Here is a 27,367-nt window from a genome sequence, read left to right on the forward strand (position 1 = left end):
TTAATCTCACTTTTCACTGGCACCATTAATAGTAGTTGCTTTTGGTCCCTTCCTTTTTAGATGATTTTAAATTATTAAGAACATCTATCTTCTGTACTGCACTGTAGTTATCAACAAAGCCTCCTTTTCTTTTTAAACTGGATATGCTATTGTTGTGTTACACAGTACAGTGTTCGGTACACTATCAGGCTTCAAGAGAGCATGCAAACACTGAGGCTGCTCTGGGTTGACACAGCGCAGGCTTCCACTGAATACAAACATGATAAAACTTGTTAGAGGGGATCAAACTGAGATCTGCTTGCTCTACACATAGCAGATTCAGTTCTGCATTTCTAACGACTTCCAGCTGTTTGTGCAGGATAAAAGCACTGCAGTAGCTTTTCACACTTTGTTCATCGCTGACTTGTAAGAACATAATGTTGTGTCCATTAGGGTGATAAAGTGGAGTTCAAAAAGGAGCAGTGACAAGCATCGCTGAGCACTTGAGGAACTGCTGGCCTGCCTGCTGAGGGTACCATGAACAGTACAGTATATGTGTCTGCAGAATACTAAAACTTGTTGGCTGATCCAGTTCTTGTCCTGCATCCAGAAAACTCCATGTTCTCTGGTTATGCCCCTAGCAACCCACTCATGATCCAAACCCTCAACACTTGGAGGGAGGCTGTGTTCATTACTATTATTTTCCTTTTAGACTTTCAGAGATGGGCTGTCTGCTTCACTATTTCATGCTCTTATCTGCTTCTCTTTCCACCCATGGTAATTGAGGGTGGCTGTAGGCCAATAAAAGTCCGGAGTGAGAGAGAGAGAGACGGGGGGGGGGGGCAGTGGAGAGGAAGAAGGACAGAAACAGAGGAGAGAGAAAGAGCTGCTGGAAAGGGCAGGCTTTCATTCAGCAGAGAAACATGTGCACTTCTCGCTCAGTTCAGTTAGTGTAAACCCAGGGCTGTGAACAGTATTGATCACTAGCTCTCAATGAGAGGATTAACAGGAATTCACACAAGGGCTTGGAAGCTTACTGGTAACCTTTTGCTTACTTTGTGTCATTGTTGTGAGGCGACTTTTTGTATATCTGAATTTTAGAAATTCCATTTTGTTTTGATTGTTAATTTTTTTTATGCACAAAGATGCAACTGTCATATTTATTGTAACAGTGAACAGTTACGATAAAAGTAAAATAATCTATGGAGGAAGTTTTTGATCATTTGAGTGAACCATTTGTATTTTTACTGTCAACTTTTTAGAGTTTCTGCTGCTGCAGTTGCATATTGAAGACATTAAGCTCAGTTGTCAGTCCCTTGTTTGTGCTACTGTCATGCAATGAATGAATGGAATCAGCTCTAGATTTTTTCCCCCTGGCCTTTTCACTTCTCTTAAAAAGGATTTTTCTTTCATTTTCCTTGAATCTGGGCAAGCATAATGCAACACAGCATTGCGTGTTCTGTACTCAAACAGTTTTTACAGATGTGAGAATTACATGTACATGAGGGATAATACTCTTTGTGAGAAGAGTAGAAAATATCTGAAAGCATCCGAGAGGTAAGTGATAAGACTCCTACGAGTCGACATTTTACAAGAAATTATTAACCTCTTGGATTAGTTGAAAAGATTTCTACAGAGCCCAACTGATAGGGCTTGGCTTCCCCTTGTTGCTTGAAGAATTTGGCAGCAATAAACACCCCTGACGTTGGCAACTGTTCAGCATGAACAGCAGTTGTTGTTTTTGGAATGGAACAACTTCCTTTTGTCAAATGTACAGCAGATAAGTATAACTTAAGTTCAAGCAGTGCATTACATAAAGTGTCCAAAACATATAGGAAATATTTTTTTTCTTTCTGAGCTCCATAATTCAAAACACTTGTTATGGTTTCTGCTCAATGAAATGTGTAAAATTCAGACCAAAAAAATCTGTGGTCTGATACCGTCTTTTAAATATGTCACCCACCCCGAACAAGTGTAATGTTATCTGGTGAAATGGGCAAAATCATTTGTTCAGCAACTTCCTGAATAGCATAACCAGCTGGAACTAAAGGCTAAATAAACTAAGTCTCACATAAATCAGTAGGTTTGCAAAATACTGCAACAAACTAGTGGCTCAACCTAGAATTAATGCCACGTGTAGTTATGTTCACACCTAGAAAGTCTAAACAGATTTTGTTTTGTGTAATACTTACAGTATACCAATGTTAAATTTCTATCACTAAAACCTAGATTAAAAACAGTGTCTCTGCTGCCAGAGATCAATGGAGTCTGGTACTGACCTGCAACACAAGTGCACCTGTTAATTCTGCTACATTATGCATGCATTCCAACTCTTAGCATTTTAGCCTAGCACGTGTAATGTTGCGTTTTTATTCCTGGATGAAGGTTGCTTCCCTTCATCATGACTACATGTGTTTGGACATAGTCCACAGTCGGAATTTCACTGTCTGATGGTGTAAATGAATTCCATGTGGCTCGAGCAGAGGTGTAGAAACACTCCGTTTGGGGAAAGTCAGTCGAGGGGAAAGTCATCCTGGCTAGACCCTGCCAATGAGGGGGTTTTCCAACAACCTCCTCCAGCTCTCTAGTGGGGAAAAATTATGAAGAAAACGGCTTGCACAACTATGGCAGCTAAACGCCTCCTTTCTTACTTCAACGCTGAGTTTACACGGTGGAAAAATGCAGTCATGTTAAAGAGTGTGACCCCTCTTTGGCTGCGTAGGAATAAAAACACGACGGAGGCCAAGGGTTATGTCCTAGCCACTGTTTCGTTGACCTTCACGTGTCACAATCAGAAATAGCTATGAATGAGGTGTAGGGTCAGTTCCTTCCTATCAAATTCCTTCCACAAGTCCTGCTTCTTCTACTGTATGCAGCATATCTGGTCTTCATTTGCAACTTAGGATGTTAGCAGTTTCTTTCTTACACGTGTTGGAAACTACCGTAAAGATCATTTAATAGAGCAGCCACAGAAACGATCCAATAAAATGTCTACCCTCTGCTCACATGCACAATGTAAACACAACTTTTTTCATTGTTTCACCTGGTTCTTAGTAATATACCATTTCACCTCTTATTCCATGAGCATGAACATAACCCCCATTATTCTCCACCATAATGCTACATGTTGTTTGCAGCACATGCAATGATATTAGTTTCTACCTGTTGTTCAACTGAAATTAACTTACAAAATACAGTAAATAGCACGTACTGTATGTAACATGCCATTGTTTTGTATTTGACATGAATCGATGTTAAAGGACAAACTGCATTTTGTTATGTGTTGCACTTGCCTTGACATTGCTTCATTTAAATCTGAGAGGTATGGGCTTGCTCTTGTGTGGTTATGTGAGCAATACTAAGACTTTACAGCCATGCTAGATGTAAGTTAAAATGCTAATGTCATCATGCTAACATGATCACGATGACAATGTTAACATGCTGATGTTTAGTAGGTGTAATTTTTTACCATGTTCACCATCCTAGTTATAAACCAAGGTTTTGGACATTTACCATTTTTGACCTTATAATGGCGCAAGATGAAAAGTCAGGGTATCATCAAAAGTCTTTGGGAAACATGGTTTGGTACAACGGACATCGATACTAATTTTCACAATTTCCACTAAAAATCACAACTAGGGCTGTGGCTGTAGTATCACCACGGTTTGGAGGTGCATTGACAAATTACCAGGTGGTTTGAGAACTTGTTGCTAGGCTATGCTAGATACCATATCTACATAGTTAAATTAGTTTCTGATCGGACGGTCACATAACACAGAGGTTACATAGGGACACCAGCTTCTATGTTTGGACATCTTTTTTTGAGTCCCTGGGGTGTAGGAGCAGCTTTTCAACACTTAGCCATTTAGCAAGGATGTTGTTGTGCAGGTGTAGAGTGGGGAGCCTTTAGGGCTATGCAGCGAAATCATTACCGATTGAGTCATTCGGGTAAAAAAATGGTTGTAGGGCAAAACATCAAGAAAAGGGGGGGCTGTTTTAACAGAGCTGACACAACAGATGAATTAGGAACATAAAGAAGTACAGCTGGAGGGTATTGAAGCAATTTAAAAAGAAATGAATTATATATACAAATTGTTTCACTAACATCTTCCCAAAATGTCAGTTCCCCATCATGTTCAGACTTGCCAATGTTTTGAAACATTATTCCAGTGTGTTAGATAATTATACTCCAAATATGACACACCTGGTGACACAACTGTAAGTGTTTTAGTAGCATGTGACAGTAACTGGTTAAAATTACTTCAGCTGCTGATGGGAAGGAAGGTATTACAATTGGTTTTATCCAGGAAGAAGGGAAAGTGAAGTGAAGCTTTTCTAGGCAACCTAGGGAATGCTATCCAGGTTGTATTTATGCCAAGCATGGGCAGAGATTGAATAATGGCAGTAGATTTGAGGAAACAGCTGATAATCCCACAGGAAACAGTGAGCAATAGTTTAAGGGCAGTTGTGGTCAGTGAATTGTTTATTTAGTTAAACTGACAGTGCCATGTGAGGATGTGGTAGATGAGGCTTGACAGGAAAATGCTTAGGTGTGCTGAGGCTGTGCAGCAGGATTGGTAAGATAAAGGGCGCCGCATGGAGGTTGGATGCAGAGCTGAGAGCATAATTTTGTGGTACAAGTAAGTGAATTAGGGATTTGTGAGAAGTACAGCAGTGGCGACAGTGGGAGGTAGGAAGTGAATATAACTTAGGAAGGAAAAAATAATTATGGGCAGATGGGATTTGCATTTGATAGTCCCAGTTATGACTGCCTGTAGTTGTTGTCAGCAACAATAATAACTCTTACAAACCTACTGTACATACCTGCTCAGCACCAAACAGCAGATACACAAAATTACCCACCAGCTGGTGAACTCAGTGGAGCATTTGGCAGCTATACAGTCAAATATTTTTGTCAGGTGTTGGTATAGACCAAAAACAGAGCTAAAAAGATGGTGAATGTTGGATTAACATTCCCAAGGTTGATGTTAACATGACTCCAAATAAATAAAACTGTCTATAAATAGGCAATTGTTCACCATATCACCTTTATAAGGTGATATGTCAGTGTTCTTTCACTACCCCCAAGTAGTCAAAGAATCAAAGAATGCAGTTTTTAGAAAAAAAACCACGTCACCCTCTTTTTGGCTCAAATAAATTGTTTAGCATCTTTCTTCATTATTTTTACAGCTATTTTTGTACCTTTCATACAAAAATTTCAATTACCACAACAAATTGACACTCCTATCTATTATGTGCTTCACTTGAGCCTTGACCTACACACAATGAATACAGTATTGTTTGCACCAAGTCAACGTGTATGTGTGCACTTCTCTGTATTAATGCCTATCCTGGAGATGGCCAGGCTTCTTCCAAATGCACAGCTGAATTGATGAAAAATGTAAATCAAGACTTGTCCAATTCCTGCTGTAAAACAAACTGTTGTCACAAAACCTAACCCAGCTAAAAACTAAATCAGATAAAAAGTCCATCCAACACTTAGGTTGATGTATCACCAGAGACAACATTGCCTGCATTTGTACACAATGCTTAAATTATTTATTGTTTGAACTAATTCATATTTCGCAGAGTCTGACAACATCCTTGTCATTAGCTCAGGGTCACAAACCCTTTCCAATGACTTAATGTATGTGTAACTGCAGGTAGTGGGGTCGTTTTGTATTTAAAGTCTGTGGAGAAGGGACAAGCCAGAATAAGTAGCAGCCAAACATCTCAATAATGGAAAAACAGTAATCTGAGCCATTAGCTTCTGTCAAGGCAAGAATAACACAGGTTACAAATGCTTGCATTGTTCTTTTTCTTTTTTTCCCTGCAATACAAAGCATGTTTTCCCTTTTCCTGTAGGTGCACAATTGGAACTTGGTACTGCTGCATAATGGGTTACAAAGCGACATCCATGCATTGTGTCTTAAGATGCCTGTGCTTCATGCTTCTCCATTTGTTTAGTGCAACTCAAGATGAAGACATAAGAAGTAAGAATGCTTCTGTCTTCATTTTCTCACACTTTGTTTTGCTTGTTGTCCATAAGTCAAATGTCAAATGCATACAACTGGCAAAGGTGATTTCATGTACTGTAAATGCATTTTACTTGATGTATTTTACCAAACTAGATAGGTTTTTTTGAAACCATTATTTTACACTGCTCATTGTTTATGTCCTGTTTGCTTTAGGTTGTAGGACCGCACCATGCGATTTGGTCTTTATTCTAGACGGCTCATGGAGTGTGGAAGATGTCAATTTTGAAATAGTGAAGCGTTGGCTTGTCAACATAACAACAAGCTTCAACATTGGACAGACTTTTACACAGGTTGGAGTCGTCCAGTACAGCGATGACCCGGTTTTAGAGATACCTCTGGGGAAGCACTCCTCTACCAAAGACCTCATCAAGGCGATGGAGTCCATTGAGTACATGGGGGGAAACACAAGGACAGGTACAGCCATTAAGTTTGCTACAGACAAACTGTTTGGCCTGTCTGAGCGTGGACCATCAGGCGTTTCCAGGATTGCTGTTGTCCTCACAGATGGGAAGTCTCAAGATGATGTTCTGAAAACGGCAGAGGAAGCGAGAAAAAAAGGAATTATTCTGTTTGCAATCGGTGTTGGGGCAGGGACAGAAGCGGCTGAGCTGAATGACATTGCAAACAAGCCATTTTCAACTTATGTCTTCTCTGTTGAGGACTACAAAGGTATTTCCAGGATCATACAGATTATACGACAGAAACTTTGCGAAGGTAAGCAGCTACTGATCAGCGTCTTGCGCTAAATGTGTTCTACTCAAATATTGTGAGGTCAAAAATTACTTTCATGACAAAATAAAGACTCACTTATGCTCCCTTTATATGCAAAAATAGACATGTTCATTTCAAACTATGTAACTTTCACTGCCCACATACTGTATCGAACGATGAGCATAAATGGGCCTTTAGTGGTATCTCTACACCTCATACTACATTTGTCTTTCTGTCTCTCATCCTTCTCTTCATTATTATTTTATTGCACTGTGTTTGTCTGTTGCAGAGACTGTTTGTCCAGCAAGAATTCCCATAGACTCCCGTGATGAGAAGGGTTTTGATATTCTGTTACATTTAAATTTGGCTAAAAAAACGAAGAAGACACAAGGGGCATATTATGGCACTAAGGCCTATGAAGTGACATCCCGTGACGACTTGAGTGAAGCTACACGGTAATCACCTTTCTTTTACTCTTTCTTTTTCATCACCAGTGTATTAACAAGTTGACTGACCTGGATATTTGGTCATCTAGGACACTTTTTCCTGATGGCCTGCCTCCATCATATGTTTTTGTGGCCACACTGAGGTATAAAGGATCAGTGGCAATGGAGGAGTGGGACGTGTGGAGAATACAGACGCGTGACGGTAGACCTCAGATGGCGGTGACTCTCAATGGAATGGAGGGCACGGTCATGTTCACCACAACCAGCGAGTCAGCAAGTGGAACTCAAATGGTTACATTTTCACAACAGACAACAAGGGTACGGTAACACTGTGTTGTACTTCAAGGAAATAGTCTGAAAAGGGCACTGCACTGATGTTACACACCAAGATCAGTTTACTTTTCAAAGAGAGTACTACACAGTTGACTTCTGTGGCTGTGTAGAAGCTTTGTTAAGTCTGACAAAATGGAAATGTGGGAATTGTGGGTTATGTTTAGATGGTAACCCTGGATTTGCAAAACTCTCACAAGATGGTTGAGGTTAGGTGGTTAAGGCTAGGCATTGACCTTGAGTGGTTAAGGTTAGATGGTTAAAGTTAGGCATTGATCTCAAATATTTATGGTAAGGATAGGTCGTTGGTCTGCAAGTCTTGTGAGAGCTTTCATAATTTAGGGTTTACTATCTAGACCGTTTACCAGATTGTCAAACAAATAGACTTACTGATTTGCATTATTTGAAATGTAGGATCCAGCATTTTAAACTAAAGGTTTGGATATCTCAGCCTCTACTGCTTTGATTCTGACCATTCTTATTTGAATTCTAAATAATGAGTTGAATGCTTGTAATTTGCACACTCCTATTGTACTGGTAATCAAATGGTATGCTTGTGTTCAAACTCTGGCAGAAGCGATTTTATTTCAATTCACCACCAAGGTTTAATCATTTTCTTTGGCCACACATAATACCCTTTAACCTGGGCTCAGACCACAGGAGTTTCAGGCCAATATAACCCTGATTCACCCCTCCTGACAATTGGCGGAGGTTCAGCCCAGATTATCTGGTAATGTGAGTGGTTTACGGAACTAATCTTAAACCTCCCGAACTATTCACAGCCTCGTCTGGACCACCCCAATAATTTCAAACATATTTGATATTGAGGTGTTGAAATCTGGAAGATTACGATTATGATCACGCCTGTACTTTCAGGATAACTAATGAGAAAGAGTGCCGGAGCAGCTGATGGTGTTACCAAGCAATGCTAATCATTATAGCCCTTGTGGCTAACGGAAAGTAAACTACTGTGGTCGGATTGTTTTATTGTTTGGTTGTATAATGTCTTCAGCAAACTGCCAGCATGTACCATTGCATTCATTAACATTTCCTGTACCTTTTCTCTAACAAAAGAAGCTGTTTGATGAGAAATGGCACCAGCTGCGGCTGCTGGTCACTGAGGAGGATGTTACTCTTTATGTCGATGACCTGGAAATTGAAACCCAATCCTTGGAGCCCCCTGTTGGTATTTTCATCAATGGAAAAACCCAAATTGGAAAATATGTCAGAAAGGAAACAACAGTGCCAGTGAGTTTATTAACATCTACAACCCTATTTTTAATACAAATATATGTTTGGTTTCCAGAAAAGCAAACTGGCATAGACTACACTTGACGTACACTTGACTATAGAAAGAGGGAACAGTTTGTGTAATGAGCAGCACTGATATATGTACGTTTAAACAACATCGCACAATTTATTGCTGCCTCCTGAGACCCATGCTTAACTCTTTGGGTAATAAATCTTTGGCAAAAATGAGCCCTTTTCTCCACAGTTTTTTATTAATCTTTACTTTATTTGTCTCAATTGGCACATTTTACGCCAAAAGGGCTTCATTTGTAGTAAATCATAATTATGCTGTGTTGTAATTTGCTCTGCAGAAGGCTATATAATGTGCAGTTTCAATGCAAATACATCCCTGAAAACACATAACATTTTAATGTAGTGATAATAATATGGAAAAGAAGAAAAACTGCTCTGCACAATACATCATTTTATTCTTAGTGTTAATATGATATAACACTTTTTTATTGTGAAACAATAGCATAAATGGGCCATTTAAAATACCTCAGACACATATGTGATCAATTAGGCAGGTTTGTCGCAGTTGCATTTGTGGTGAAAATAACAGTTAATTAAATAAGATGCATGTACAATAATGTAAATAATACTAAAATATTAGTACAACTAGCTGTAGATCAGAATGTATAGAGAAAAATATGACTTAATCACTAACAGGATTACAAAAGAATTAATAATAGAGGGTCTGTGCAGAAAGTCCTTTGTTTAAATAGAAAGAAGGAAAGAACATAATTCATTTGTGATTTTTACATCGCCTATGCCAGCCAGTATGTGGACACATTATTATAGCTATGGATATTAACCTGAGCTGCAGCTTGGCAGTGAATGTTATGGTGTACTGATCCATTGTTATAAGTGCAGTTTTAGGCCAATTAACAGAGTGAATGCACTTAACTGAGTGTAATTTCTGGATAAACACATATGTAATTGGCAACAGATTTTTGTAATTGGACCTCTAAAAGTACTACAATGCGATTTTAAATAACATTAAATTAGCATGAACCACCAGACCACACCAGTCACTCTAATCATGTTTAAACCTAAATAGAAACCATTGTTATCATTTACAAAATGAAAACTATATATTGTTTTTCATGAGGCTGGAATATAAATCATATGTAGGGAAAGTCTTTCTGCTAACATGGTAACTGAAGTGAAACAGTCTATGGAACATACTGGAGCCATTTTACCAGTAACATCAACAAAATACCAAATAATGGAAGAATAGTGTAACGTTGCTGCAGAACACTTCCAACACTGAAGGAGGTCTGGCAACATGTAGCTGCTCAATGCCCAGTGCGAGCAATTTAACAGTTGTACAATCGCAATTTTAATCCATTAGTGCACTGATAAAACTGAACTAAGTGTTGCAAAATTACCCCCATGTTCGTTTAGTTAGCTTGTTCGGAGTCTCCTACAGTGGAGGTTGTGTTTTTAACAAGAGTTCTTCTCTTTTTAAATCTTGTTTAGTTCGAAATCCAGAAGCTTCGCATTTACTGTGACCCCGAGCAGAATAACCGTGAGACTGCATGTGAAATACCTGGAGTCGTAAGTACAAGAGTCTGCTTGGCTCTGAACTTGTTTTTTTTTTTTCAGTCCAAAAGCAACAAAGATAACATCTTCTCACCTACTTCTCACCTTGTCAAACAACATCTGTTCCTGATCTGAAACGCACAATTTTACCATCAGTTAACTCCACACCTCATACAGCATGGCATTGAATTATTTTTTGGCTTTGTATTTCATCAGCACAGTGTATTGTGCATTGTGCAGTTGTGAAAATGTAAACTCAGCATATTAATTTCAAGTCACATCTGTTTATGCATTAAATGATTTGTTGGAGGAGGACCCATGGCTGAGCTTCAAACACTTTACTCAGTTCAGTTTTTTTTATTTTCTTCTGGCTCTAACTGTGTTTGTGAAGCAGTGGCCCATTGTTATGTTGGCTTCAAAACTGCTATTACCGATAAGGATGTGGACTGAAAATATCAAAAGAGACAAGATGAGTAGCCTAAGTTTGCGAATGTTTGCCAAGTATACCACCGCTTCTCTCCTCTCTGTGTGCTTTTTAAATGGCTTATTTACAATGGAATCTAGGAGTTCAGTTTTCCTTTTGGCGGAGGATCAGATTTTCTGTCAAAATCTCACACTATTTGATTTAAAAAAAGAAATATGTCCAATTTACAGGGTATATTGTAGCTGAAAGGCATACTTGTTTAAGGTACATTCCAGATTAATTTTGAGAAAAGCAGGTAAGGTAAGATTTTGCGATGAAAATAGTTCATATTTAAAACAAAATGTTTTCATGAGTTTTCAGGTCTCCGTATTGGATTGTGTTAAGTACAAATCATTTTACCATTAATTGATGAATCACTCAGTTTTACATGTGTAGCCAAAATAGCCAAATAAAAAAAGATATTCAGTGTATAATCATATAAGACTAAGGACTAGTCCACACAACATACTCTATGCGTTTTGGCCTTTGTCGACAAGCAGACAGTGTTTTAGGTCACTGAACACTTTCTTTTTGGAAAAACTCCAGGGTGATGATTTTCAGAAACTCTCTTTTCAGTTTTGTCTTATTGACAGTAAACACAGTTTTGGGATTGTACGTCAGAGTGTGTGCCGTTATTTCCTTTTTGAGGCATCACAAATGAGGCGACAAGTCAGCCCTGGCCAAAATAGTGCTGGTTCTAACAGATAACAGGACTTTTTACATATTTAGTCATACAATTGTACAGTGATACTTCCAGGAGCATCATAATGGGCTACGGAGAGATCAACGGGCTATTCCAGAGAAAGCTAGCCTTCTGATAATAGCTGTATTTCAGGCTTTTGTTTGGCCAACATTGGTTCAGGGTTAGGGTTATATCAGAAGAAGAAGAAGAATTACTTTATAAATCGATTTTTTTAATTTTTTCACTCTATTATTATTATTCATGTTACACACACACATGCCCGAAATACACACACATGCACAAACAGGACCTATATACATGCAATCAATGGAGAGATGTTAGAGCGAGGGGGCTGCCAGTTGGCTGCCTGGGGGTTCCGTGCCTTGCTCGACAGCACCTTGGCAGTGCCCAGGAGATGAGCTGGCACCTCTCCAGCCACCAGTCCACGCTCCATTCATGGTCCATGCAGGAACTCGAACCAGCGACCCTCCGGTTCCCAGCCGAGTCACCCTGTTGGTGCTATTGACAGCACTTTTGCAATTTTGCATTCTCATTTGAAATATTTTTTTTAAAACAGAGCTTGTGTGGAAAAGTGGAAAATCCAGTTTTCAATAATACCTGCAGACATGAGGACTAAGGAAACGGGCAGCAACAGAAACCAGAGAATTGTGGCATTTTCTCTTTTGAAATAACTTAGAATACTTAATGAATTATTAAAATTGCTGCCGATAATTTTGCGATGGACTAATTAATGAATGTACTCTCTAACAACAACATATAATTCTCTATCTAAACTCAATGTCTGGTGTTACCTATTTTCTATTAGAGCCTTATATTTTGTTGATTACAGTGCTCCAACAATCCTGATTACACTGAACCAACCCAAGAACCTTGTGTTTGTCCTCCTGGACCCCCTGGACATCCAGGAATAAAGGTCAGTTATTAAAAGATGTTTCCTCTATATATTTTCTTTCATTCTTAGTCTCATGTAATTTTGTTGTTTTTTTATACACAGCACATACTGAAACACTGAAAAGACTTCAAGCATAATTAGCATTCAGATATAAATGCAAAAATACACATACAGTACTATGCAGTGAGATAAGAGCGTGTTCCTGGTTTAGCACCAAGCTCAACCTTGTCTCGCTCCTCAGTGTTCCGACAATTGGTTAAATTTTTACTTTAAACCGTGGTATTCTACTGAGATTAAATGAGAAGATCATTAATATCTAATAATGTTGGTTTATGTGTGAACTCAGGATAGACAAAGAGACTAAATAGCTTCTGTTGAGAGAAAGAGGACAAACTTTCTCTTCCTCACAGCTTAGCCTTCAGCAATGTGTGCTAAATGCTGCTCTCTGTGTTGGATAATTATGTGATGTGCACATGAGTTTGCACATTACCAACAGGTCATCACAGCCTGCAAACACAGACTTTCTTCGTGCCAGAAACAGTACTGTGTGGGAGGCTTGAGCACTTTAAACTGTTGGATACACAGTTACCTGCTGAAACTACAATTTATGGACACACCAAATAGCCTCTTTTCCCCAGTTGGGCAAATTTGCGGCTTGCCATTGCAAGGAAGTTATGGTTAGCCTTGTAAGATCCTGCTGTAATGGGCTGTTTGCTTGAAGCAAACCAGACCACAGCATAAGATAAACACTGGTTAGAATGGAAATTTTCCAAAATAGGGAATAAAACCTACAAGTTTCTTTTAATTGATGGCAGGGTATCAACCAAATAATAGCAGTGTAGTCATTAAAGCCTTTACACATTGACCTGAGAGAGATATTACCTTAGCAACAAGAGTCGTTAAAATTTACATGGGTTCAAGCATGTTTGTGTTTATAATGTCACAGCTCTAGTTTTACTCAATTTACTAATAAATCCAAAATGCTGGGGTCATAGGTTGCAGCTGTTCCTTATAACCCCACATAGTGTTCAAGAGCATCTCACATTAGATAAAGGAACCCAGCATGGCTTAAAAAGATCAATTAAATCAAGACTCTAAGAAGAAGGAAGAATATTGATACCAGAGTTTTTTGGGTTTTATCATGCTGTTTTTAGGTTACAGGATAGATAAAGATATGCAAACAATTAGTCTTAGTTACATATTATTAAAATACCTCATTCCACTTTCTTTAGGGTGAACAAGGAAATGCTGGTAAACCTGGTCAGCCTGGACCTGCTGGTGCTGATGGTAAGCCTGTGAGTACTACATAGTTCAATATACAAACATACAGATCATAACCACCAACAACACTGTCACAGCTTCTGAGAAAATACCAAAACCAATTGAGTTTTTGTACCCATTAAGTCATGATGGTTTCTGCTTGTTGATTCTATGTGGTCAGGACCCCTTCAGTGGTAAACAAAACTTATTTACCAATTTTTCCAATGGATAAATAACTAACGTCTCTAATTATACAACTTGTGGCAGCACAGTGGTGATTTTGTGTTATAAAAAACACACAAAAGTGAACCACATCCAAAACTTACCCCGTAGCCTGGAATCACCCAGAGAACATGCACACAGATGATGGGGTTAAAATATTTAACCAAATGTGGGCATCTCTTGTTTTTTTTTCTTTTATTTAAAGGGTATCCCTGGCATTAGAGGAAGTCCAGGGCTGACAGGTCCACCAGGAGTAGAGGTAAAGAAAATCGTACTTAATTTACCTTAACATTAAATCAAGCGTCCAAAAAGATCATTTAAAGCTTGTTTCTTTTGTTTCCCCCAGGGTCCACGTGGGTCAACTGGGTACAAAGGCGAGCAAGGGAGGCCTGGTGTTTCGGTAGGAAGGTCAAAAACCACATTTGTGGCACAATTGGTTTCATTATCTTGCAATAACTTGTGACCACTAAGTACCAATTTTTATAACACAAGTCTGTTCTTTTAGGGTGAAAGGGGTGTGCCTGGATTAACAGGACCGCCTGGCCAACTAGGAGAGAAGGTGGAGATGTTAACTATTCAAATGTGATTACTGCCTTTCTTATAAATGAAAAGTTGTTTGGGAAGTGCCTAGAATTGCTAAATGCACTGACTGACCAAAGCTGAGGGAAAAAAATTAGATAGAGAAAACAAGTGATCGTTACAAAGTACAAAACACGTTGAATTTTCAAGGTAAATCTTCTTTTTATGAGATCAAATGGAGGATTAGCAGGAAATCCCTGCTATACACATTAACTTAAACCATTTGAACATTGTCGCATCAATCACTCTAGAAACCATATGTTATGAATATAAAGCCAGATCCCCTGGGAGAGTAAAAAAACGCAACTTCTATACTGTCGAACAAGAGCGCTTTATAGACAGAGAGAAGTGAGAGAGCACAAGGGCTATCAGAAGCTTTTTAAATGTGTTCATATTTCCTGAGAAAGCACCAACCGTTATTCTTCAAGAGCCATTATATTGTTTCTCTTGTTGCGCCTTGTTCTCTCCCCCCCACCCCCACTTCCACCTCCTCCTTATCCTTCTAATCCCACTAAGATGTGAGGTAGAGATGCACACAAGACAGAAAACCCAGTAGGGTCGATCAAAACAGGTCATACGCCAACAGACATGACTGTATATCTCACAGAGCTATTAGTGAGAAATAAAACCTTTTTTTTTTAATTCAGTGTGACCAACTTTGTTTCAGTGCCCAAGGCGTAGAAATGGATAAAAAATACAACAGGAATGAATTGTCAAACCTTAGAGCTCTACACCTTTCAGATTCAAGGCTAGGGTGAAAATCTCTGAGCCATAGATGACAACAAATTCAAAATATCAGGAAATGAAAACAAGTCCGACTCTTCCAGTCGCACAGACCAGAAAACATACATGTTGTTGATGCTGTGTGATTTAGTAATACACTCTTTACGGGTATCTGCTGCTATTCTTACTGAAGAAACATATGCAAGAACAAGCAGTTTGAGCTCACTGGGTACTATAAATGCCTCAACTACAGTCACAGCAGACTTGAGCAGAACCTGACAGTCCTACAGCTTTATCAAGAACTTTTTTAATTGCTCCGATCGCTGTGAACATTTAACTTTTAGTGTTATTTTGAGGTATACTGAGGTAATGCTTTTTCTCTAGAATGCATCGCCTCTGTCATATCATCCTGCCTTGTAATCAGTGTGACCACAGGGGGTTCCAGCCAGTTGCCTGAAGTGGGGAACAATTCAAACGGTTAATGCCATTTTGAGTTAATGTCATTAGGCATGTCTGCACCTGGAGTGAATCCTCCCATTATTCCTATTATTAGGTCCAGGATGCAATCAAATTAATTTATTACTAGTGCTTGGACTGTCTTCTCTTCTTTCTTCAATAAAGTGGAATACTTTGGATTCTGGCCACACCCCCAAAAAAGAGAAAGAACACAATTGGGAACTGCATTCCTAAAGATCAGGTGGATTTACTGTATCATGAAAATCTTCCGTGTTATACTGACAAGATAAAAGGATCATGACTTTTACTGGTCTTTTAAAGTACTCTTAAAATCCCATGATCAGACATCTAATTACCCTAATGGTCTGATGCATCTTGAATGACCAGATGAGCATCTGGAGAAGGTGCACAGATTTTTCAACACTTCTTACATGGCAAAGCAAGACAGCTGCCAAGAGCAAGTTCTGGAGAGCTCTGGTGAAAAAAGGTTCCACAAATAGGAGAAATGTACCGTGATAAGAAGGTTAATATATTCTCACATCAGCCGCTCTGTGACTTTTTCCTTAGTCACAGTGGTGCTTTGAGGTAAATACTAACATGGGCATGCTAAAATGCACACAATGGCAATGCCAACATGCCGAAATTAAGCAGGTACATGTTTACTGTACCATGTTCACCATCTCAACTTTGTTGATATATTTGAGTGGTGGACTGACCGATCAACTGACTGACCAACATCATCATTGTAAGCCATGACATACTGCTACCATATACGTAAAGCATTTCCCTTTATATGAAACAGTAAAAAGCTCAGAAGCCTTTGGCTTCTTCACAATACATCCTCAACAGTTTTGGCATTCAACTTTCAATTAATTTCCATAGTCGCCAACACTCTAAAACTTTTGGTTTATGTAACTAAATACCCCTAATATCTGGGTCAAGAGCACTCCAGGAAAAGCTGAGGAAGCTCCATGCACCACAGAACAATATTGGCAGACAGAAAGGTCTTTAACCAGAAGGAAGACACTTTAGCTTCACTCCAAATTAGAGGGAGTCATCTTCTGTTAGAGTACAATATTTTCTTTGGATATAAACACTTAAACATATATATTTCCAAATTGTTCCCATATTGTAAGACCACACAAGGATGTAATCTCATTTTCCTGGCAGATGATCTAGAGTACGGAAACATATGATGTCTGCTTAATGAAGTCAAGTTCATAATTCACGGACACAAGGAATGTTCGCCACTTCCCCAAAATTGGTTTTGTTTGTTTATTCACAGTCTGTGATACTTGTTCATGACCATAGTCATTCATCACCTTTGAAGGAACATTTTATTGCTTATTTATGTGGCCATCCAGGCTGTGCTAATGATCTCTGTTGCTGATTAACATTCCTTTTGACAGAAATCTGTTTTTCTAATGGGAAACTCACAGCTCAGCACACATTGCATCTTTCCTGCACACCTGAAATGCAAACCAGTCATTGCTTACAATAGCTGTTCATGTTTTATGCTCCATGTCATCACATGGTGGTACTGCCACCACAGTCCAACCAAACAACAACACTTACTGCAGCATCAAGACAAATAAAGCACAAGCAGCACTACCAGGCAGTAGCATAATACATTTGTCATAGCTCATAGAGATTTTTGATATATGTTTTGATAGCAACGTAACATTAACACGTTCCTGGGACCTGTTTGTTAACTAAACATTGAATGAATCAGTTGACACTTAAAATGACAATAAAATATAAAATGTATTTTTATATAAAACATATTTTTGCAAATGAAGCAACAATAGCCAGTATTTACTATGTCATTTGGTCTTACACCGTACAGTCATTTTTTCCCCTGTGAGTTAATAAGCATATGTTAGAGTGGGGGAATGCAAAATCTAAGAAAACAAATGATGTTATGTCCCGTTTTGTTTCCAAATGCTTTTTATTCTGAAAATGGAGGGAAACATCATTACAAATGTTGGCACTATTCAACAAATACTTGACTAATGTCTACAATCAGGTCAACCAGTGCAATTTTAAAAATGCCAGAATGACACAATGAAACATGTCACTCCCTTCAGTTTCAGTCCAAATAGTTGAATAGCTAAGTTAAATTCATTGTCTATCCCAGAAAAACAAGACCACTGCTGACTAATGTCAAACACTGATTGCATCACTGGCGGGGCGGCTGTAGTTTACGAGGTTAAGCGGATGCGGGCAAGATACTGAACTCTAAATTTCTTCCGAAGGCTTTGTCATTGATGTGTGACTGGTTTAGATTAGATCCTGATGGATATATTGGCACCTTGTATGGCAGCCTCTGCCATCAGTGTATGAAAATGTGTGAATGGGTGAATTCAGCATGTAGCATAGAGTGCTTAGAGTGGCCGAAAGACTGGAAAGGTGCTTTATGTTGTAAACAAGTCTTAAACAAGTCTGTTTACATTTACCATTATTGTGACCATGTAGACTTAACGTTGGGTCTATGAAGTGCTCTTGTATGTCTTCTGATGTGACTGGCGAAAGGCTGTTGATGTGTTTTACTAGTTTCCTTTATTACAAACATGGATGATTCTTTCAAATGAGTGGCATAGCCATCACCACGTGGAAGTTTAGATAGGCCAGGCTCAGACCAAGGAAGGTAGGAGCCTTTTTTTCACACATCTAATGATCATTTCAAATCTTTTTACTTTTCTCAGGGCTCGGTAGGATCCACTGGAATTACAGGGTTACCGGGAAAAGCTGGGCAAATGGTAAAAGTTCAGACAATCCTGATGACTACTGAAAATAACACAAGAAGTTTAACAATCTTAACTGTATGGCATTATGTTTCCAGGGAGAAAAAGGAAGTTCGGGACCTCCAGGGCCACCAGGTTATCCGGGAGACCCTGTATGTATAAAACGATTTAGAGTCAAATTCAGAGCTTGTGTGCCATTATAATTTGTATGTATAATCCTTGTCTGGTTTCAGGGTCTACCTGGGAGAGATGGAAAAGTTGGATTTCCTGGGGGATCTGGTCAAAAGGTATGTTAGTTTTGACAGTGAAGAACAATATGTTTCAAAGCCCATTCAGGGGTTTGGAGAATAATAGAGACATGAGGCTGGCTAAGCGTGCACATTCTTAAAAAGACTTTGCCGTTCCCAAGAGTTGTGTTGTTGATGTTTGGCAACCATGGAAATGTAGTCATACAGTGCTGGTGTCTCCCTCGTCTTTTTCCAAACCACATTTGACAACTTTTCTACACATAAAAGTTTAGATGGATGCCTATAATAAATCCAACGTGACATGTAAAAAATATGAGGCAATGATGTGTATGATGATGATGTATCAATGTAATTTTTTTGTTTCTCCGATATATTAAGGGAGATGCTGGAGCTAGTGGTGTTCCTGGTGTTGATGGAAGAGAAGGCCATCCTGTGAGTTGTAAACAAAGACATTATTCATTGTGCATGTTTAGTATTTTGTAGGTTGTTTGAGCTGTTGCATTTTTATTGATTCTTGTGCAAGAATGTGTTTTGAGTTAAGACTGGAAGGAAAGAAAGGGGAGATTTATATATGTGGTACTTTACATTACATTTTACAAATTGTAGCTGATGCAGAAGATTCAAACAGGCAGATACTGTGCAAGTCCTGGTTTTATGGGTCACATAGATTTGCACGCAGTAACGTGTTTTATTGTAGTAAGATTGCAGTGTGTTAACATACTGTCAGCAGTACGGAGAGTAGCCCTGGCAGCCTGTGAATTAGGGGTATTTCCCCTGTAGTTCATCCCAGGATAACCCTCTTATGTAACGGCTATAATCTAAGGCAGTGAAAGTAACTCAGCAAGGGAATGCTGCGGTGCTCTAGCAAATCTGTTTTAGGAAGAAAGTGTTTCAACTTGGCAGCAACCCCACTGATCATGATCATAAGTGTTATGCAAAAGTTTGTGATGGGTTTACAAAAGATGAGTCAGTTGCTCCACAAGGCTGAACTCCATTTTTCCCCCACCAGAACAATATTGTTAGTGATGTATCCAAGGAAGTTAAAACAAGATGAAGTTAGAGCTTTGGTGTTGGCCCCAAGACAGGGATTTCTTCCCCTATAGGGAGTGTGAGAGTGTGTGTCTGGGTGGCTCTATCTATGTCTCTCTGCATGCCTGTCAGATCTATTCACTAGGAACATATGTTACTCAAACTTCAGTTTGAGGCAACTGCAAAGCATCTGCAAGCATTTATCTCAGAAGAAAAAAACATCCAAACAAAAAAACTATAGAAGCTCTCCAGGGTTATTTTGCTGCATGTGCTGAACCACATAAACTTCCAATGTATTAAACCACTTATTTATAAATTTGGATCTGCTTTCTTCTTTTTTCCCACATGCAATTCAAACAGAAACTATTTTTTTATTATTGCTTTTATCAGCAAATAAAACTTTCACAGTTCAGGTGCAGTTCATGGGATTCAGGATCATGCACTTTGACATAGCGTTAAAACATTAGGTAGTGCTGTATTAATGCACAGAACAAGGAAGTTTAAGAAAATAAATTAAATGAAATATTCTTCCTTAAAGCCCTAAACCATGTGCCTCTATAACTGGCCAACTGTAACTAGAGAGTTTAATATTTTGAAAGACATTTTTCAGTGCACTATATCAATTCAATCCATTCTTTTTACTGAACAATTGGCTACAATTGTTAAGAACACAATGAAGTAATTGTTTTATTTTGAAAGGACATAAACTGAAACCTGTAGTCCTTTATGCTACTTTTAGAATCAGTTCAGAAACATATGAAAACATACAGTTTTATGAAAAACTAATGGACAAACAGAAGCTTTTAATATTTTTTGAGAATATTTATCAGTAATACAGTATAATGCGTTTCCTTGTTCCCAGGGTATGCCTGGGTTGCCAGGAATTGCAGGCCTCAATGGACAAAAGGTGAGCTGATGTTCCTTACACATGTGCAAAATAAACTGATGAATGGTTTTACATCATTCTTTGTGATGTTTGACTGACATGATTTTCATTTAGGGGGAAGCTGGTTTGCCTGGACCCAGGGGCTTCACAGGATCGACTGGACCACCTGTAAGTTAACAGCTGTTGGACTATTTTTGTGTAAGTGTACATATTGCATCTGAAGAGTTACTGAAAAGATTTCTTCACTCTCCTGTAGGGTGAGATGGGTTTACCTGGTGCACCTGGGTTAAAGGGATCAATAGGACCCAAGGTAATTATGTATGCCTGTAGAAAATCCCCTTTGAGCTTATTCAAACAGCTGTATTGTCAGTGATGTAAAGCTACAATGAAGCTGGCAGAAATAATCACTGACTTTCATCTTACCGGCAGTCATCAAAAGGATTTCATAAAGTATTGAAATGGATAAACTGTGCACTAAATATAATGTGAGTTTATCCCTCTCTGCATCCCTGGGGCTATGAGCACACCGGCTCAACCTGTGACCCAGAAAATTCAACACTACGGATCAGTCCACACAAGCCAGCCTTGGCAACTGACAAGCTGCAGGTCAAGCCATGTCATGATTTAAATTATAACTTTTCAACCTTTTTCAACCACAACTTCAGCCTGTTCTTATCCAAGAGGGTAATTTGTGAAACCAGCACGGACTGATACAAAATTTTGTTTGCCCAATTTGTAAATGCGAAAACAAGAACAACTGTTTTTATCGACAATATTTAGATAACACAAAGCTATGCTCTCTGTACTCCAACACAACGAACTCTCCCCAGCACTCTTCTCTCCAACTCCACCTGACTCAATGTTTCCACCGTTGTCTTCCGGAAACAGGTCACCTCTGCTGGGATTTCATAACGAGACTTCTCACATCTTTCCATAATGTGGTCAGACAATTATAACAACGATCTGAGCCTGTTAGTGGCAAAAACAAACACTTTTAGTGGACATACATTGGCCATGATTATTGCCTCATACAGTAAGATTACATTGCAGCCCGGTTCACAGCTGCTGGCTGCAACACTTTAGGTCAATACTGGACCAATTTTGAAAATTGTTGTTCTCATTAGTCACTTAGAGACAAAAACATTGGAAATAGAGTCCAGGTTGTTCCCCCAAGTTCCCACTTTAAGTTGAGCCAGAGCATCCTGTAGTACAGTTAAATAGCTGCCAATAAGTAGTGTATCACTGTAGCGTTGTATGGCACTACATTTCCAAGCCCATCTAGCCAACACAACATGCATTACAGTGCACAGTGTCATTAGTTTAGATAAGGTCAAATCTTTTAAGCTTTAAAACCAATGAATTGGTTGAAATGCACAGAAAGCTGCTTGGGTCTGGAGCACTGCATGTTTTGTTTGCTCACTGTTTTTCAAAATGACGATCTCTTGGCCTCACAACACAGTGCTAAATTAAGCAGTGATCCGGCCCTATTGCTTTCGTCAGTGGAATTTTCATGGAAATGTAAGCAGTCTGGGCTAGTCTGGTCTGGACGCTCCGTCTCCTAATCACTTTTCATTAGCTGATCTGCCTTTAACAAGCCAATGTGTATTGGTAAATGGCACACATGTGAAAAGCTAGTTTATGGACAGGCAGGCAATACTTTGATTTTGTGGCTGCGCTTCAGACTGCAATTACAGATGTTTGTTCAACGAGAAAAGAAAGCACACAATAACACATAATAAAATGCCAAGCTGCAATACACCAAAACCTTGTGAAAGTACTGTATGCTAAAACTGTTGCACACATCAATGAAAATAAATCGGGACAAGGAAGTGAAAATACCAACTGCATTGTATGTTTTCTGTAACATAAGACATGTTTTATGTCTTAATCAAGGGGAATAAGGGTGAAAGTGGAAGTCCAGGTATACAAGGAACACAGGGGCCTACGGTATGTTTCCATTTAAATAATCCAATATGAACCAGGTCGAATTATGTCTGCTGTAATACTTTATAGAATCAATATGGCTGCAAGTAAATACAAGTGTTTCCACAATGCAAAAATAAAAAATAAATGTATTATTGTTTTTAATAACATGTGTTAAATGTGTCACTATTAAAGGGGGGAGCAGGACAACCAGGAGGAGCAGGTCAGCCGGGGCACCCAGGCATGCCAGGCTTGAAGGGCAGCAAGGTATTTGTGATTAAATTTTTTCTGCCAGTCACTAGTCACTAGTGCTAATTTCGTTAACAAAACTATGACGAAATACATTCGTCAACAACATTTTTTGGAGACAAAGACGAGACGGCACCGACGTCATTAACACTTACTGTAATGATTATCATCCTGCGTTACTGTTGAAAAAAATTCCGGGACTAAAATGTAGTTTACGAAATAAAAACTCCATTCATTTTCGTTGAGGCAAAAAGAGGCCAGAAATTATTATAGGGTTTTTTTCCTCAATGAATTAGTTCTGTTTCCTGCGCTGCTCGTGGCTGATATTTACCCTGTCAGTGCTGCGTGCAAAAGCTTTGATACACCGGCAACAATACACAACACTGGAGGAATTTAATTTAATAAAAGAAAAAAAAAGCAAAGCATAATGACAACAGGGCTTGGAAGAAGACAAATGAACTCATATATGGGCCCATTTTTGTTTCATTGAGGCAGTGAAAAATACAAAATGCATCTTTTTATCAGACGGGAAGCAATGTGGTCATAGAATAGCTGGGAAGAATACCCCCAACCTGAAGGGACACGTCAAGGCTCACCACAAAGAAATTGAGACCAGACACGTTATACAAAGCTGCATTCTTAATCATTCAACCTGTGTTTTTCATCATGTAAGGATAAGATAAAGTCTTATGAAAATGTTTTTGGATAGACTAGATTGACTGAAATGTTCAATATAAACTGATGACTTGAAAAAAGTAATGTCAACAGTTTTCATTGACTAAAACTAGATTACAATAGTTATTATTTCCTTTGACTAAGATAAGATCAAAATGCTCAGACTTTTGGTTGACTTAAACCTGACTACACAAAAACAGGATCATGTTGACAAAATATGATTAAAGCTAACAAGGACATTTGACACAGGAATAAGACTAAATTAAAAAATAGCTGCCAAAATTAACACTACCCCATACTATTTTTTGTATCTATCTATCTATCTATCTATCTATCTATCTATCTATCTATCTATCTATCTATCTATCTATCTATCTATCTATCTATCTATCTGTAAATCATTTGGAACCTTTGTTTGTGTAGCTGCCACAAAATGTTCTCAAGTTATAATACATGTCATTATTTTTTATCAGGGACAAAGAGGAAATTCAGGTGAAGGAGGACAACCGGTAAGACTGAAGACAAAATTAGATGATATGACATGATCATGTTGACCTCTGTAATGCTTATCTAAAAAAATAACACAAATTGAAAGCTTGAATGTTGAATGTAGCTCATCACCATTAGGTGTCTGATTAAGACTTTGGTCCGATAGAAATCGCTAGCATAAATTATTAAAATGTGGAAAAGTCTGAAACTTAATCAGTTATTGTTCTAAAGTTCTAAACACTACAGACAGTCCATACTGTAAGTAGCGTTCCTCTATTAGTTGAGAAATATATTGTCTTTAATTAATTTCACATAGAAACAAATTTCAAGAATCTAATGGCAGTAAAGCCTCCCTTGCTGTATCACATATTGATTATTTGTTTTAAAAAAGCATGTGTTTTTTAGAAGTATAACTGGATATATGCCATTCACCTGACTTTCAACATGGTTTTCTCCATTAAGCTAAACTGGATCAGTGTCATGTCCTGACAATGCAACAAAGAAGTGTATTCATGTTTATGTAAAAAAACTAATCATGCTGTTTTTTTATTTAAAACACATTATCACCAATGAATACTACTGCAAATATCAATCATCATGTCTTGAATGCATGTTTTACTGTCCACCATGTGCTGCACATACAGTATAGACTGGTGCTTGAAACAATGATTTCAGATGCTTTAATGACATTAATGTAATGATTTTCTCATCAGGGCCTTAGAGGTGAAAAAGGAGAGCATGGTCAGCCAGGGGAACACGTGAGTCTCTTTGATCAGCTTTGTTGTGTGATAAAGACTTTTGACAAATGGACACAAGTAGTGCAAAAAAAAAAAAAAGCCCATTAAAATTGCTTCGATATTTTATAAGATATTGTACTATGCGTTTTGAAAATTGGTTTCTTTTAATAATGTGCGAATTAGAATACAACTTAACAATATATTACCTACTTCCCTTTTGAATGTCCATGTCTGTTAATCTGTTACACAGCAGGGAAGCTCAAAAACTGTAACTTAGTTTTAAATGAAGATAGCGCCACCATGTGGCCGTTTGGTAAGCACTTTAAATCTTTACTCACAACTCCTGAACTGTGAGGTTAAGCATTATTTTATTTATTTTTTGGAATAAGGAGTTATCGCAGCACATATCTTATCTATCCATATAGGCAATACCCATAGTATGGTGATTTTATTTATTTATTTATTTTTCCACAACTCCTCATCCAAACCATGTTTGTTTCATAACATACTTGTATGACCCTATAAGGATGATCCTTTTACTGACTCAAATTCTTGAAGGCCTATTTGACATAAATTCTGAACACATGCAGGTGCAGCTGTAACGAAATGTAGATGTGCATACCAGAGTGATACCGCCATATTCAATTCTATTTAGCCTATTGTTGGTGCTACAACAATTTGACACCCACTGAGTGGCCATGAGTGGGTTTTTAATGACTTATCCTTTCATTGACAGGGCTCCAGTGGTCCAATGGGACTAAAAGGAGAGGTATGTGAAGCTAAATCCTTTAATAACTGTACCTCCTTCCAACCTGAATTGTTGTATTTATTGCTAACCCTGGGGTGGTATTTTTGCCAGAAAGGGACAGCTGGGGATGCTGGGCAGAGGGGTCAAGAAGGTCAAGTTGGACGGCCCGGACAGACGGGTCAGGCAGGCCCACCTGGTCCCCGAGGGCTGCTGGGGGAAAGCGGTCCACCTGGCTCACCTGGACCTGAAGGAAGATCTGTATGTGCTGCACATTGTGTTTTATCTGATACTGGCAAATATAATGGGCAGATGAATGATCCATCACATTCTATTCCAGGCAAGTCAAATGTCAGACAGTCACATTCGGCAAATCTGCAGAGAGATTCTTCTGTGTGAGTATCATTACAGACTGAAGATGTATGTCTGTGTGTTTTCATCCCCATCTGAAATATTTTCATTGTCAACCATCCTAGCTGAGCTTCCTACATTGTTGCTGAGCAACCAGCAGAGTAGCTGTTCCAGATGTCAAAGCCGGCCTGGATCTCCTGGTCCTCCAGGTCCAATTGGGCTCCAGGGACTCAGGGGTCTTCCTGGACTTAGTGGCTTCAGGGGACAGCCGGGCCACCCTGGCCGGCCAGGACACCCTGGTATTAATGGGCTGAAAGGTAAAACCAGTGTCTACAGTATGTTATTAAAGCTGTTTTGCCGAATGCTCAAACAGGTCCACTTGTATTTGAAGGAGAACCAGGTTTCAAGGGTGAGAAGGGGAGCTCTGGTCGAACCACCATTGGAGACCAAGGGCCACCAGGGCCTCCAGGTAAATATTGTGGATTTCATCCTTTTAACACTGTTCCATTGAAACGGTCATGGCTTAATGTTTTTATCTCCACAGGTCCAATGGGTCCGGAAGGGTACAGTAAGCCGGGGCATCCAGGTAAGCCTGGATCCCCCGGTCTAAACGGTGCAGAGGGTCAAAGCGGTAATCCTGGCATCCCTGGTCGGCCTGGGGTGTGTGATCCATCCATGTGCTACGGTAGCATAATGAGGCGGGATCCTTACAGCAAAGGGCCAAACTATTAACGTAATGCAGCGTCACTGCAGGCACCAGTCTAGAGCTGATGTGGAACAGCCATTCTCAGGAAGATCTCATCTTTACAGTTTCTCTCTGTCGTGGACACAAACCGGACCTCCTCTAACACATTGTATGTGATCTCAGACAGTCAACAGAACTAGATCCTATCACATTTTCTCTGTTGGTATTTTGTATTATTATTCACATGCCCTTAAAAATGCTTGGAGGTTCTAATGGGGTTAAGATCATTAATAATTGACTCCATTTAAAACCTCTCATCTGAGCACCTTGAACTCATGTACATCATGTATGTCTGGATCTCTCAGTGCAGCTGGCGCTTTTTCCCATGTTGCCCTGCTGTTGCTTTGTTGCATGTTGCTTTCTAAATTTTCACTGCACATTGGGTGGGTGATATATTTTCCGTTGAAAAAAACCCACAACTTCTATGATCTATAATTCCATGTTCAGTAAATTATTTCACCATGAATTGTGTAAAAATTGGCATGTTTCAGCACAAGACTGTGATTCCCTGTAGCTGATTATGAGCTGCTGTAAGCCTGTGTTTCTAAAGCATTCCGTTTTTTACTGTTAAGCACTCTTCATGAAAACCTTTTAACAGCTAACATTGTATATCACACAAATGAATACTTTCCCCCGTATCACAGTACATGTTATTTTATTCCAATTAGGAACAACATTATTAAAAGTTTTACTTTGAAATTTGATGTAATTTATGTTCCAGAGGCATACCTTTCATTACTGTAGCAGGTATTTTATTGTTATTTATAAAAGTAAAAAAAGTCATAACTGTGTATTTCAGCAACAACATGTCTTAAACAGCTTTTGTAATTATATTATTTTGTGTTAAAGTGACTTTTGTATGACCATTTAAAAAAAAAAAACTAGAATTAAAACATCTTACTGATTGTG

At 38.8% G+C, this 27,367-nt stretch overlaps 1 protein-coding gene across 2 annotated transcripts; it reads left to right on the top strand.

Annotated features, from left to right (window-relative positions):
- Positions 1 to 930: 930 nt before the first annotated feature.
- On the top strand, positions 931 to 27,272 carry col21a1 (collagen, type XXI, alpha 1). Of its 2 annotated transcripts, none has more exons than XM_083923358.1 (29): positions 931 to 1,018; positions 5,845 to 5,972; positions 6,171 to 6,731; positions 7,018 to 7,183; positions 7,264 to 7,492; positions 8,579 to 8,752; positions 10,277 to 10,354; positions 12,335 to 12,418; positions 13,630 to 13,692; positions 14,085 to 14,138; positions 14,226 to 14,279; positions 14,385 to 14,438; positions 18,343 to 18,396; positions 18,480 to 18,533; positions 18,615 to 18,668; positions 19,008 to 19,061; positions 20,521 to 20,565; positions 20,659 to 20,712; positions 20,801 to 20,854; positions 22,438 to 22,491; positions 22,663 to 22,734; positions 23,865 to 23,900; positions 24,594 to 24,638; positions 25,354 to 25,386; positions 25,477 to 25,623; positions 25,703 to 25,757; positions 25,839 to 26,030; positions 26,105 to 26,182; positions 26,258 to 27,272. In XM_083923358.1, exons 2-29 carry the CDS (start codon positions 5,876 to 5,878, stop codon positions 26,443 to 26,445), a joined length of 2,883 nt encoding a protein of 960 aa, XP_083779484.1. In that variant the 5' UTR covers positions 931 to 1,018; positions 5,845 to 5,875; the 3' UTR covers positions 26,446 to 27,272. The 2 variants fall into 2 exon arrangements, with proteins under 2 accessions (XP_083779484.1, XP_083779485.1); XM_083923359.1 differs by having other exon boundaries at positions 8,582 to 8,752.
- Positions 27,273 to 27,367: the final 95 nt, after the last annotated feature.

Source organism: Echiichthys vipera (genome assembly GCF_963691815.1).
Source record: "Echiichthys vipera genome assembly, chromosome: 11".
Taxonomy (NCBI): domain Eukaryota; kingdom Metazoa; phylum Chordata; class Actinopteri; order Perciformes; family Trachinidae; genus Echiichthys; species Echiichthys vipera.